The sequence below is a fragment of the Sus scrofa genome, chromosome 14, assembly GCF_000003025.6.
Source record: "Sus scrofa isolate TJ Tabasco breed Duroc chromosome 14, Sscrofa11.1, whole genome shotgun sequence".
Lineage (NCBI taxonomy): Eukaryota > Metazoa > Chordata > Mammalia > Artiodactyla > Suidae > Sus > Sus scrofa.
The window spans coordinates 71,965,802-71,981,054 of NC_010456.5; the positions used below are offsets into that span (position 1 = coordinate 71,965,802).

At 41.5% G+C, this 15,253-nt stretch overlaps 1 protein-coding gene across 1 annotated transcript in view; it reads left to right on the forward strand.

Moving 5' to 3' along the window:
• STOX1 (storkhead box 1) overlaps positions 1-15,253 on the forward strand; it is a 57,853-nt gene that overhangs the window by 38,415 nt on the left and 4,185 nt on the right. Inside the window, exons 2-3 of the mRNA XM_001928627.5 lie at positions 8,079-8,231; positions 10,471-12,823. Coding sequence (XP_001928662.2) covers positions 8,079-8,231; positions 10,471-12,823 — 2,506 coding nt within the window. The remainder of the gene's footprint in view (positions 1-8,078; positions 8,232-10,470; positions 12,824-15,253) is intronic.

Consider the following 15,253-nt stretch of genomic DNA (forward strand, 5'->3'; position numbering starts at 1 on the left):
CTTAGATCTACAGCCAGTTTCTGAGTCTTGGTACTCTTTTGTTTCTAAATGCGGAGGAACGTGTTTGCATTCTTTTATTTTACTGACATAAAAGGTTGACCTGGAGAGATGCTTGGTTTTGCCAGCCCGAAACCTCTCTCCTTTTTGTTCCCATTTTGTTTGATTATCTGAACCTATTTAAGGTTATAATACAATAGATCTAATTATGTAAAGTCATGGAAAATTTTGCACAGCATCTAATCTCAGATGAGACACACATTGTTACAGAGTACTTTCACTTTTAAAAGTTCAGGATTCATTTTAATGTTAAAGAAATTTGGAAATTCTGTCCTGGATAAAAGTGCCGTTTAAAATAAGGGAAGCTTCTTGGATTACTTAGAACAAAACATCCTTTTTTATTTAACCTGAGTCTATCTGCAGGCTGTTTTATTCATGCTCCATTGTTATCTCTAATGTACTTAGAAGATACTTTTCCCACAGTGTGATTCAATACAGGCGCCCAAAAAAGATGCTCTCAGATTTCATGTGTCCGGGTAATTAGCTGAGTTTGAGTGGCTCAGTTAAACCATTTGAAGGTCAATAATGCATGAATTTCTGGCAGACCGCCTAGCACAGAGTCTGTAAACACACTTGTACAGGGACTAAACACATGTAGAGTAGAAAAAATTTTGTGTTTTAAATATCAATAGTGTTAAGATTAGTTTTGTCTACAGTTTAATCTTACAGCAAATTCAGGTTTTAATGTGAAACAGATGAGTTCTGATGTGAATGCTTTCCAAATTTCCAAAGAAATATTTCCTCTTTTGTGCATATTTGCTGGCACAGTTTCCTAGGGACCTTACAATCAAATTCAAGCACCCTAGATGAAAATGTCAGTGTTTAGATTCCAGGAGAAGGCCCTCTTTGAATTTGCTTAGGTGCCTTAAAAGCCTAAGATAAATGTAAATATTGCATGGTAGTTTTTTTTTCCCTAAAGGTAAAATTTTTACGGAAAACTTTCACTTTGTTCCTGAAATTTAACTAGAGCATTCAGTTATCAAAACAAACACTCGATTTTAGTACTCTTTTACTTCAAAGCTTTTTTTTCAGTGGACAGAGCAAACACAGGTTCAGGATAGGCAGATTGTATCTTGATTTTGGTTCTCCCTTTCTCACTTGGAGAGTGCAAAGTGTAGGCTTGTAATTTTACTGAAACTCCCAACTGACTGGAATGCAGATTTAGGAATCCTGTGTCCCTGGTTGAAGATTTCTCTAGTACCACAGCTCCTAGAGATCGTTTGCTTGGTCTCTACTGGTTGCCTTCTCTGGGTCTGGTGAAAAGGCAGTCCATATTTGTCTTGAATGTACCTCTTGCTATTTCTACACTGGGGCAGGAGTATTCACGCCTCATGAACTGTCTAGGAAATAGCTCTTTCAGCCATTTTTCTTTGCTGTTAGAAAACAGCCAGGCTAGAAACCTCAGGTTGGAAAAAACCTGAGGCCCGTGGAGGAGGCCTTGGTGTCCTGACGTAAAGAAACCACCTCTTTTTTCCTCAGAGTTTTGATGAGGTCTTTGATTGTGCTGGATTATTGTTGAGCTTTTGTCACCAACTCCAGGAACAAGCCACGCTTCCAGGGGGTTCTGCTCCTGTTGGCCATGGGGCTCTTCTAGACCACAGCTCTTGGGTGCCAGAGCGGAAATTGATTGCCTGAGGTTGTATGATCTTATGTCCATCACACAGGAAGCTGGTTCTAGTCACGGTTTTAGGATCCTGAGCTCAGAGGAGACTGTCCTGGACTTCACTGGATATCATCTGCTTTTGATAGTTAAGAGAACCCTATTTTCATTTGCTGCCTGGGCATCTACATGCTACGTGTGTTTAATTTGCCTTACACTGTTTTATCTTCCCTAGAAAAAGTGGGCTTTTAAAGAATAATTGTTTTAAAACTCATATAACATAACCCCATATCTTGGAAGATATGAGGAAGATATATATATATATATACACACACCCCAACTGAATCTTTCAGGAATACAGCAGGGTAGCAATAAAAATGTCCTTTACAGAAAGGGTGGCATTATATGTAACAGGTTCTACTTTGTTGGTATTTTTTGAGAAACCAGTCTTTCGGTATAAACACTTCTCCCATTTCTGCAGCACCTAAGAGTATAAGACTGTGTGAAAAGAGAGAACGTTGTTGTGAACTGTTTACTCTGGCCCACAGGCTCTTCTAGCCTTCTGATCCCTGCTTTAGTTCAAGGGTCAGAGGTCCACAGCAGGCCTGCACTTAAGGGTGCCTTTCAATCACTCCATACTTGCTGAGGATAAAGCCAAAGGGCTGGCCTTCTCTTCTTGTGAAATCTAGTTACATCTATAAGGGGGATCTTCTCCACTGAAAGTTTAATTTTTTCGTGGAAAACTGTAAGGGTGACTGCATTCCAAAACCCAAGTGCCAAAGTAACTGAAATAAACTGTGGCTGCAGCTGGAAAATGATTCTTGCTTTTATCACAGATGTTCTCATGTCAGGCAGGCTTCGCTCTCCTTTCCTGCATAAAAGAACTCTTGATGATTTATGCACCTGAAGACGTATCTTAGCAACGGCTGTGAAGAAAATGTACTGAGAAACTTTCTCTAGGCTTTGTCTAGAGGGAGCTCCAAAGCAGAGGTTAAATGCGATTTTAACATGTTCTCTAAAAGACAGTTGTCTTTCTAGTTGGTAGTAGATATGTTTACTCTTTTAAAATAAACATCCCCACACTACAGTAAGAATTATGAATAAAAGTTCTAAAAGTGTCTTTGGATTTGGCAGGCAATGTTAGGACTCTAAGAAAAAGTTGGGATTTTTAAAATGTAAGAAAAAATTCTGTTTCTCATACATTTCCGCTTGTTAATAAAAAGTAGTCTTTTCTGTAAAATCTATTTTCTTTAACTTTTATTTGGAAGTAGTTATAGATATACAGGAGATTGTGAAGAAGTGTACAGGAATAGCCCATGCACCCCTTCCCACAGTTCCATAAAAAATTCAATTTTGACTATTCATTTTCCTATGAAAGAGGAAACAAGCTTAAGGATTGAACTGGAAACAGGCATCTTCAGGTCTAGCCTAAAGGCGTAGTGGGGATCCCTCACTGGACCCTAGGACAGCTTTCTGTTTTCATTTGCATAGAAATGGGCAGCCACCGGCAGGGGGCGCAGCAAGAGCATCAGACATGTACTGAGTTTCTAGCCGCGCTCATCTCGAAAAGTCTCTGGCCTTCACTCCCCCAACTCCAATCTCAAAGTTCCAAGTGACTGGGTTTAAGCTAGGGCTGAGATGAGGCTTGAGTATATATAGTGTGGTTGAGCAAATTCTTTTTAGGTTTTGCCCTTATCTTTCTAGGAGAGGAGAACTTTTCCCTCCTTCTTTTTGAATTAAGGGCTTCTAAGTCCACATCAAGTGGGGACAGGCAATCACATACAAGAAAAAAAGTCACTTAGACTGTCTTGGAAGATGAGGAATAGGGTTTGTTTTAAATTAAGCACATGGAGTTATGTTTAAGAAGCATAAACAAGAGTGAAAGGGCAATTTAATACTGTATTTTGTCAGGTTGAGGAGGGAGATGAAAGAGAAGAAAGTAATCTCAGATGCGGAGGGAAAAAAGAAAAGCAAAGGGGAATGAAGATAAGGAGAAAGGCTTATTACTCTTAGCTCAGAGGTAGAGTTTCTAGGAGGATTTTGAATTTTAGGTTAGTGTTCCCCTCTTAACAATAAGTTTCATAGCATCATCTCTTATCACCACTCTTTGAAATGCTAATTGATTAGCCATTCATCCTAGCTTCTCAGAATGCTATAGGTATCTTGGCATCGCCCAGTAAGACAGCACCAAGCAGGCCAAGAGAAGATCCTTCCCTAGGCTGCCAAAGCAGACAGCAGTTCTGCCCTGTGTTGTGACTTTCCAAGGTCAAAGATGCCCCAACTTGCTAAATAGAGACGCTTAAGGAAACAAGGAAACAGGCCAGTGTGATCTTTAATAACAGCTGCTTATCAGTTTCCTGCTGCAGATACAATGAGTACTATGAGCCTCTGACCAGCTTTGGCTGCAACCTTCACATCCAGCCAGTATATTTAAAAGTAGCCAAACTTTAGCATTGCTATCATTAACACCCTAATGGGCTGCCACTCCAAAGAGCAGACCTCAGACCTGCAGCATGGACATCACCTGGGAGTTTGTTAGAAATGCAGAATCATAGGCTCCGTTTCAGATCTTCTGAATCAGAATCTGCACACTGGCACAATCGCCTAGTGATTCTCATATGCACATTAACGTTTTAGAAGCACTGTTGGCCTCCTAGACTCTTATCCTTTTCTATTCCAGATTGCTACTTCATCTGTAATCAGAAATCACACTTAAATCACCTTGAGACCCAAGGCTCCTGCGTAATCTTTGTATGAATTTTTAAATTTCCTAGCGTGCTCTAAGAGTAACTCCTCAAACTCCCTTTCTACCCTTCACCTCCGCATTTCCGTTTTTTTCCTCCTCCCATTCCTATTTTCTTTCCCCCTAACTTTGCGGAGATCACATGACCTTCTTATGCTAATGTTTTTTTCCTTCTATGCCTTGATATATTTCTGGTCTTCTGCCACCCTCTATTGTCTCAAGTCTCAGATAAATTAATATCCTTCTCATTTTTTTTCTTTTCTTTTCTTCTTTTTTTGACAGGCAAGTAGGATGTATTGGTGAGCGTTAAGGAGGGGACAATGCCGCCAAGGATCTCATGAGTGCAGGGCCCACCATTTGTCCAGGGGGCTGAGATTAGGGATATATTTGACCCCACAGCCATCCGAGATAAGCCGCTTTTCTGCCACCATGTTTTCAAATTCATCTGTGTGGAACTTAGTAAATCCCCACTTCTTAGAGATGTGGATCTTCTGGTGGCCAAGGAACTTGAACTTGGCTCTGCGTAGTGCCTCAATCACATGCTCCTCGTTCTGCAGCTGTCTGGAGCCTGTATTGGGGACAGCATGCCAGTCATGAATGTCTACTGGAAAGGGCTGTCTCCAAGGTCCCTTAGGGCAACCTATACAGGCAACAGGGTGCATACACTACCGGGGCTGCTGTTTGCAGCTATTGCACACCAGGCCCCCATGGGGAAAAGGGCACTGGTCAGCTTAATTGGCTGCAAATATCCTTCTCATTTCTAAGAAAGTTCTTTTACCTGTGCATGTGTTTTTTTCCTCTTTGCCCTCATTTGGGATCTTGCTGTCTGACTGACTTCTCCCTCCCAGAATCATTTTCATCATATCCACTAAGCCCTTTTTGTATCCAAACGTAGAGAGCTCTTTTAAGAAAATCTCAACATACACATACATTCACCTTCATTTGATCATACTCCTTTCTGGGTTGGGTTCTTTTTCTACTCTTTCACAATCAGATTTTTCCAACAAATGGTCTGAGAACAGTGCTTTACAATTAGGGCAGTTTTGACCTCCAACCCTTTCCTTTCAGAGACATTTGGCAATGTCTGGAGACACTTTTGGTTGCTGTAACTGTGGGAGATGCTCTTGGCACCTAGAGGCTGAGGATGCTACTAAATATCCTACAATGCACAAGACAGCCACCCCCACCCCCGCCGCAGGAAATAATTCTCTAGTTAGGGTGATCAACCACCCTGGTTTGCCTTCAGCTTTCTGTTTATAGCACTGAAAACCCTGTGTCCCAGAAAACCCTTCATTCCTGAGTATACTGGGATGATTGGTCACCCTTTATCTGGCCCCCAATGTCAGAAGTACCAAAGATGAGAAATCTTGCTCTAGGGGGAAGACCCATTAACTTCGATTTTTTTCACCCATTCCCTTTCTTTCAATCTGACATTTAATTTCTGTTCTTTCCCATGAAAACAATTCTCTTGAAAGTTTCCAGTGGTCACCTTGTTCCAAGCAAGTAATCCAGTTGCCTCTTCTCCTCCCTCAACTTTTTTGTTCTCTCTTAAACATTGACCCTGTTGATTTGCTGTTCTTTTGGAAATCTTTTTTTCCCCTTCTCATACTCTTGGTTCTCTCTTCCTATCCTCATTACTGTGCCTTCTCTCATTTGTGGATCCCTATTTCTACTATCTCTTAAATATAGATAGTTCCTCATATAACTGTTTCTGACTCTCTCTTTTTTACTCTTTCTGTTAAAAGAATGTATTTCACTCCTTAGCTTCAGCTCTCTCTCTTTTTTTTTTTTTTTTTTTTGTCTTTTTGCCTTTTCTAGGGCTGCTCCTGCAGCATATGGAGATTCCCAAGCTAGGGGTCCAACCGGAGCTGTAGCCACCGGCCTCCACCAGAGCCACAGCAACTCGGGATTCCAGCCACATCTGCAGCCTACACCACAGCTCACGGCAACGCCAGATCCTTAACCCACTGAGCAAGGCTAGGGATGGAACCTGCAGCCTCATGGTTCCTAGTCGGATTGTTAACCACTGCGCCAGGAGGGGAACTCCTCAGCTCTCATCTTTATTGGTTGATTTCCAAATTGCTTTCCTGAGCCTTAGTCCTTCATTTCCAATTAAGTGAGGGGAGTTCCCTTGGATATCCAGCAGAACCTAAAACTCAGCGTGACTAATGGCACATTAAGAAGAACAATTTAATATACTGGCAAAGAGGAAAAACGATACAGACTAGCTTACAATTCCAGCCTTATTTTCCACTTTGGTCTAATACAACCCTTGAGCTCTGTCTAGCCAGGATAACTATCCATGCTCTTATATATCTTCCCTCCTTCCATGATTATGCTCCATGTATTCCTGCAAATTGGAAGTCACTTCCATACTTTCCTTCTTCAAAGCTTCCTTATCACTCTGATTAGGAAAGTGTGGAATGACAAAAATACTGGATTAGGAGTCAGAAGACTTATTTCTCTCTCTCTCTCTTTTTTTTTTTTTTTTTTTTTTTGTCTTTTTAGGGCCACACCCAGGGCACATGAAAGTTCCTAGGCTAGGTTTGAATTAGAGCTGTAGCTGCTGACCTGCACCACAGCTCACAGCAACGCTGCATCCTTAACCCACTGAATAAGGCCAGGGATCAAACCCATGTCCTCTTTCACACTAGTGGGATTCATTACTGCTGAGCCACAATGAAACTCCTCAGAAGACATATTTCTGTCACATTACTTGCTTTTAGGCCTTGGGGACAATTAAATCAGCTTTTTATGGCGTGCACTCTCTCTCTCTCTCTCTGTATATATATATGTATGTATTTTTTTTAAGGGCCACTGCCTTGGCATATGAAGGTTCCCAGGCTAGGGGTTGAATCAGAGCTGTAGCTGCCGGCCTACACCACAGCCACAGCAACACGGGATCCAAGCCTCATCTGTAACCTATACCACGGCTCACAGCAATGCCAGATCCTTAACCCACTGAGAGAGGCCAGGGAATGAACCTGCGTCTTCACAGATACCAATCAGATTCATTTCCACTGAGCCACTATGGGAACTCCTATATTTTAAATAATAATCCTGTCCATGCCTATCTCAGGTAGCTAACATGAAGACAAAGTGCTTTGAAAGATGTGAATTGCTGTATAAGCATTGTCTCACCTGAACTCCATTGGCACTTTGTACCTTTCTCATGGAAACCTACTATCTATTGCTTATCAAGTAGTGACAAATATTAGACTTCTTAAAAGCGGATATCATGATGTAAGCCTTTTTCTTCTGTTGTTTCAATCACAGTTCATTCATGTTAACAGACTGAGTAAAGACTGATGAATAGCAATTTACCTCCCAGTCAGTCTTTATAATTATTCTTGATTCACTAATTCCAATTTTTTTCCCCTTTTTTAGGGCCACTCCCGCGGCATATGGAGGTTCCCAGGCTAGGGGTCCAATTGGAGCTGTAGTCGCTGGCCTACACCAAGCCATAGCAACACGGGATCCGAGCCGCATCTGCGACCTACACCACAGCTCACAGCAACGCCGGCTCCTTAACCCACTGAGCAAGGCCAGGGATTGAACCCACAGCCTCATGGTTCCTAGTTGGATTCGTTAACCACTGCACCACGACAGGAACTCCCTCAAATATTTTATACTAAATCTAATTTATCACCCTTTTTCTTTTCCAAATCTCCAATTTAGGTGATGTCTTTCCAGTGCAGATGAATCCAATAGCTCAATCTCAGTTTATACCTTTGGCTGAAGTTCTTTGCTGTGCTGTATCTGATATGAATGCTGCTCAGATTGTAGCAACACAGGGATCACTATTGGAATATCTGATGAAACATTACCCAGGTAGAGTAACAAGTCTGTTTCTATTAGTTCATTGCATGTGTTTGGTTTCTATTTATAAATGATCTTAAGCACATAAATAGACTGGGTGATACTCAATTTTTTTCTGTTATAGAACCCTATATTAGAGCCCTGCCAGAAAACGGCCTGCATCAACAAATGTGATGAGTATTTCTTTTTTTTTTTTTTTTTTTTTGTCTTTTTAGGGCTGCACCTGCTGCATATGGAGGTTCCGAGGCTGGGGGTCCAATTGGAGCTGTAGCCACTGGTCTACACCACAGCCACAGCAACGCAGGATCCGAGCTGCGTCTTCAACCTACACCACAGCTCACGGCAGTGCCGGATCCTTAACCCACTGAGTGGGGCTAGGGATTGAACCCGCAACCTCATGGTTCCTAGTCGGATTCATGTCCACTGCGCCACGACGGAAACTCCTGAGTATTTCTTTTATTTTCCAGATGAACTTTTTTCAAAAACAATGTTTATGGCAATAAATAAGTCAGACTCTCTAGAAAGGAGAGCAAAGCCAAAAACAAAAGGTTTATCTTCTCCCCCTACCTCCTATTCTTAAATTGCTGCTTCCTAGAGGTGACAGTTTGTCTTGTTATAGTTTCTTATGTTCACATTCATAAATGTATTTGAATATATGTATCTTTTTTGCTTGTTTGTTTTTTGGCCCTGCCTGTGGCATGCAAAAGTTCTCGGGCCAGGGATCAAACCTTCACTATAGCAGTGACCCAAGCCACAACGGTGATAATGCCAGGTCCTTAACCTCAAGGCCACCAGGGAACTCCTATGTATCCTTTTAAAATAACATAAGTTGGATCATTCTATACTTTCTCTTTGCACTTTTCCTTTTTTAACTTAGACATATTTTTAAAATCTTTTTTCATTGTTGTTGTTTTTTCTTTTTTTTCTTTCTTTTTTTTTTTTTTTTTGTCTTTTGTCTTTTTTGTTGTTGTTTTGTTGTTGTTGTTGCTATTTCTTGGGCCGCTCCCGCGGCACATGGAGGTTCCCAGGCTAGGGGTTGAATCGGAGCTGTAGCCACCGGCCTACGCCAGAGCCACAGCAACGGGATCCGAGCCGCGTCTGCAACCTACACCACAGTTCACGGCAACGCCAGATCGTTAACCCACTGAGCAAGGGCAGGGACCGAACCTGCAACCTCATGGTTCCTAGTCGGATTCGTTAACCACTGTGCCACGACGGGAACTCCTGTTTTTCCTTTTTAAAATTTTTTGCTATACCCTCGGCATGGCGAAGTTCCCAGGCTAGGGAATGAATCCTTGTCACAGCAGTGACAACACTGGGTCCTTAACCCACTGAGCCACCAGGGAACTCCTTGAGATCTTCCCATTTAAGCGTATATCAATCTGTCTCCTTCTTTTCATAGCTACATGATATCCCAATTCATGAATGTAGAAGAGCATTTTTTATTTTTCCCATTATAAATATGCTTATTGTGGAAAATCCAGAAAGTATAGGAAAGCAATCACTTTCATACCACTACTCAAAGTAAACCAATATTAACACATTGATGTATTTCTTCCAGTGTTGCACACTTTTTAAACATTGTTTTCCACAAGATAAATATGATTTTGAACATTGCTATTTGGAAAGGGAATTTCTTTTAAAGTTATTACCTTTCCAGTTTGAAAAATCAGCAGATGTTAGGTAGTTTGCCCTCATCCAAGCACAGACTGGTTTTCATTTTTCTTTTTCTTTTTGGCCATGCTGTGGCATGTGGAAGTTTCCGAGCCAGGGATCGAACCTATGCCACAGCAGTGACCCAAACTCCTGTGGTACCAAGCTGGATCCTTAACCCACTGCGCTGCAAGGTCACTCATTTTTCTCTTTAGATTCTTTCTAAGATTTAAGCTTTGAATGTATGGTTTTTAAAAGCTTCCATGTTTGCTCTCAAGAAGGCTTCCCTTAGTCAAAATTTAGACTTATAAGGTTGTCTAACTTGGTGTTTTTAGTTGCGTAAATTCGTATTTTTCTCTCTGCTTAACCATTGACCTAGCCATATGTCTTTGTGTGGACCAAATTATATTCCTGATCCTTAATTGAATTATGAGGACTGTTAATGCTTTTTTGGCGTTCGAATTACATATATCAATTGTGTTACAATTAGCTCTGGGTTCATCAAGCAAATGCGTGGTCATTTCTTAGTTATTGATTTCACTCATTAAAATGCTTCTTATTTCAGAATCTCTCAGCATAAAATGCTTGTTTGTTTTAGGTATTGCAATTCCATCTCAAGACACTCTCTATACCACTCTGGGAACTCTCATTAAAGAAAGGAAGATTTATCACACTGGAGAAGGATACTTCATAGTCACTCCTCAGACTTATTTCATCACAAACACAACCGCTCAAGAAAATAAGAGAATCATGTCAGATGAAAGTCCCCAGATGCCAACTTCTGTTACGTATCTAGTGAATGTGAAGAGCTGTGCAGAGTTCATAAAAGAAAGTGCAACCCCCATTTCCCACTGTCATTCCTGCCGGTGTTTCCCTGATGTGTGCACTCAGGATGTACAGGAACCACCAGCTGCTGCAGAAGTGACTAGAAAATGCCAGAAAGGTCTTGGGGAATCCAGATCTTTGGTACCGAATCAAGCCATTTCAGTGTCTGAGGATAATCACATCTGTGAGAGCACCAAACCTTTACCATACACAAAAGACAGAGAAAAGGCCAAGAAGTTTGGCTTTAGCCTCTTCTGGCGCAGTATATCCAGAAAGGAGAAATCCAGAACAGAGCACAGCAGTTTCTCGGCCCAGTTCCCACCGGAAGAATGGCCTGTTCGAGATGAAGATAACTTGGACAATATCCCTCGAGACATAGAACATGAGATAATCAAACGAATTAATCCCATTCTGACTGTTGACAACTTAATCAAACATACCGTCCTAATGCAAAAATATGAAGAACAGAAAAAATATAATAGCCAGGGTACTTCCACTGATGTGCTGACACTCAGGCATAAATATCCTTCAAAAGTGGGAGTTAAGAAAAGACAAGGCCTGTCTGTGAAACCTCAGAGGCGGGGCCATTCACATAGGGATAGACACAAAGCCAGGAGTCAGAGAAGTGGGCCTCAACCAGGAAGCATTAGACTGGAGAAACACCCCAAGCTCCCTGCTTCACAGCCCACCCCCAGAATTAAAAGCCCCAATGAAGCAGTACTTAAGAAACCACTTGCTGGGAATCCATCAGTGCTAGATTCCCATTTGATCTACAAAAAGCGAATCAGTAATCCTTTCCAGGGCTTGTCTCACCGAGGGAGCCCAATAACCAAAGTATACAACATCCGGAAGACCAGTGATCTGGGACCCAGTCAGACTGGACCAGAGGGAACACCTTTCCAAAGGTCCAGGTCTGTGGATTCCTCAAGAATCTTTTCAGCTGAAACCAAACAGCCATATGGGGAACAATGTCATGATCAACTGAGAGCAGAATCCATTTATGTGAATCACTCCACTGTCAAACCTACCAGTGATGACTTCAGAGATCACTCCTTCAATTACTCTCAATGTAGTGTTTTGCAGAATGATAGTAAATGCTGTTCCCTCAGAGAAAGCATGTTGAGGTACGATATGTATGGGGGAGAAAATGAAGCAATCCCTGAAGTCTTGAGGGAAAGTTATTCTCACTTTGCCACGTTAGAAGAGACAACAGAAACACAGCATGTCCTGCCATCCCGAGGTTCCTCTTCTTTAGACCAAGCATCCCCTGCTTGTAGAGTAGTTGATGAAACAATGCACCAGTTCCAAAATCTTGGTCTTTTGGATTACCCTGTTGGTGCAAACCATTTGAAACAACCTAAGAGACAAGACAGAGACTCAGAGGAAACTCTCCTGAGAAAGGCATTGGTCCAGGAAGCAGAGACCATGAATTTAGAAAATGAAGGGCTTTCTGACAACGATGAGGCCTTGGATCCTAATGAAGCAGATAATGATGATGGGGCCTGCAGTTCATTGTATCTAGATGAGGATGACTTTTCTGAGAATGATGACTTAATTCAAATACTGCCTGGCCACGATCAGTTTTCCTTTGCGGGGGGAAGCAAGTGGAATCATTTAGGCAAAGAAAAGGTGACGGAAAGGTCTCTGACTGAGTACAGTAGCAACACACATAGATTTGAGCCTCAGGGGCTTAAAGGAAATGAACATTACACGCCCACTGGGTTGCTCACTAGCCCCAGTGAAAGGCAAAAACCTAATCTCTCTGCTGAAAGCTGTGTCCTCAATTCAGGGACCCAGTCTGGTTTTAACTATGAAGAGGAACCCAGCATAGGTAAATGTGTGCAGGCCTCAGCTCCTGCTGATGGGAGTATATTTGATTACTATAGCACAAGAAAAGCTGCTTCTGAGACTGAAATCCCACAAGACTCTCTTGGCGACCCAGGAAAGAATCCAGCTAGCTGGTATCACAGTGCTCAGAATCAGGAAATGAGGAAACAGTTCACACAAAAGTTAGAACTCTTCACCACTTCACAGACGCCAGTGCTGGCTCCAGGTCTTCAGCACAGTCACTTGGAAGGAACAGAAAATCAGAGCATGGCAGGAGACAGTGGAATAGATTCTCCACGGTAAGTCCACAGAAAAGTGATTAGTCACAATCCCACAGGAATTATTCAAATCAAGGGCATATTGAGTTACCTGGTTGGAGACTCCTCAGTAAACTTTAAAACAATTATCTCCTCTTTTTTTTTTTGGTCTAGGGGTCGAATCAGAGCTGTAGCTGCAGGCCTACACCACAGCCACAGCCACAGCAGTGCAGGATCCGCTGGATCCTTAACCCACTGAGTAAGGCTCGGGACCCAACCGAGCCCTCGTGAATACTTGTCAGATTCGTTACCACTGAGCCATGACAGGAACTCCCTGAATAAACTTCATAATGATACAATTCTGCCAGCCTTTCCTGAATACATTTTATAAAGTAAAATCTCTTAATAGGATAGAATTCCTTATTATTATTGTTATTATTTGCTTCTTAGGGCCTTAGGTGTGGCACATGGAAGTTCCCATGCTAGGGATCGAATCAGAGCTTTAGTGGCAGGCCTATGCCACAGCCACTGCAATGAGAGATCCATTGGATCCTTAACCCACTGAGCATGGCCAGGGATTGAACCCACATCCTCACGGATACTAGTTGGATTTGTGCCATAACGGGAATTTCGAGAGCTCATTTTTAATGTGAACCAAGGTTTGACTGTTCCCCTACCACTAAATCTTGCTTTACTTCTAAAAATAGGAAGGAACGTCCATAAACCAAGCACTTTCTGAACCAAAAGTTGGAAGTTTTCACTTATATTTCTGGTTCTGCACAGGTTGAGATAGAGACGTGGCTTTTTTCCACTACTGTTTTCCATGCCAATTTATTTATATAACGTTGCTCAGATTATAAAAGTAATTTGGTCATAATAAAACATTTGACAAGTACTGAAACGAATTTTTTAAAAAACACCTATAATCACCCTACCATCTATTTTTGAGAATCCTTTTTTATTTGTATCACTTCAGTCTGAACATACTGATCTGTATATTTTGTCTGTTGAACTCATACTATAGTTACTGTTTTGCATCTTGTTTTTTTCAACAGCATATAATGAATATTTTCTGCCATGTTATTAGTTTTCTAAAAAAATTATTCTTAAAATTTGGTGTATATCTTCATTCTTTTTTTATTATGTAAAATTACTGTGTATCTCCTTTTGCAATGATAAAGTAATATAGAGGTGTAAAAAGTATAACTGGAAGTTTTCATTCCCCAGTCTTTTCCATTCCTATTCCATGGAGGTGATCTAAAGCATTGTTAACAATTTGAAATATATTTTTTTCAGACATTTTTCTGTGTATTTATAAATCATTTTCTTTTTCTTTTTCTTTTTTTTTTTTTTTTGTCTTTTCGCCATTTCTCGGGCCGCTCCCGTGGCATATGGAGTTTCCCAGGCTAGGGGTCTAATTGGAGCTGTAGCCACTGGCCTACGCCACAGCCACAGCAACACCAGATCTGAGCTGCTTCTGCGACCTACACCACAGCTCTCGGCAATGCCGGATCGTTAATCCACTGAGCAAGGGCAGGGATCGAACCCGCAACCTCATGTTTCCCAGTCGGATTCGTTAACCACTGCGCCACAACGGGAACTCCTATAAATCATTTTCTAACAACAAATCATACAGAGGTGTAGCTTTCTTTTTTCACCTAACTTATCATGGTTATCCTACAATCAATACATATATATCCAGCTCTTTTTCTTTTCTTTTTTTTTTTTTTTGGTTTTTTTAGGGCTGCACCCACAGCGTATGGAAGTTCCCAGGCTAGGAGTGGAATAAGAGCTGCAGCTGCCGGCCTACGCCACAGCCACAGCAACACCAGACCTGAGCCTCATCTGCGACCTACATCATAGCTGGCAGCAGTGCCAGATCCTTACTTACCCCACGGATTGGGGCCAGGGATCAAATCTGCATCCTCCTGGATCCTAATTGGGTTCGTTACTGCTTAGCCACAGTGGGAACTCCCTCCAGCTCATTTTTAAAAATGGCTCCTTAGTATTCTGTGGACCTTGTTATTCACATAACCATTATTTTCCTTCTTTTGACATTTAGACTCTTCCTAATTTTTTGCCATAATAAATCAATCTGCATTGAGTTATATAAATGTTTGCAGACATTCCTTAGGCTAAATTCCTGAAAGTCTACATTTTTTTAAACTTATCTACTTTATTGGGGAATAAGATTTTTCTGCTTGAAACAGTAATTTAATTCACACTAAGTCATTATAGTATCAAAACATGTCTTTGCAGTAAACAGTGGTATAAAACTATAGACCATTGGTCCCCTTTTTCTCTCTCTGGCGAAACCAAAACCAAAACCAAAACAGGAGTTTCCACTGCACAGGTTAAGGATCTGGCATATACACTGCAGCGGCTCTGGCCACTGCTGAGGTTTGGGTTGCAATAGGTTAAGGATCCAGTGTTGCCACAGCTGTGATGTAGGTCAAGGATCTGGCTAGGCTT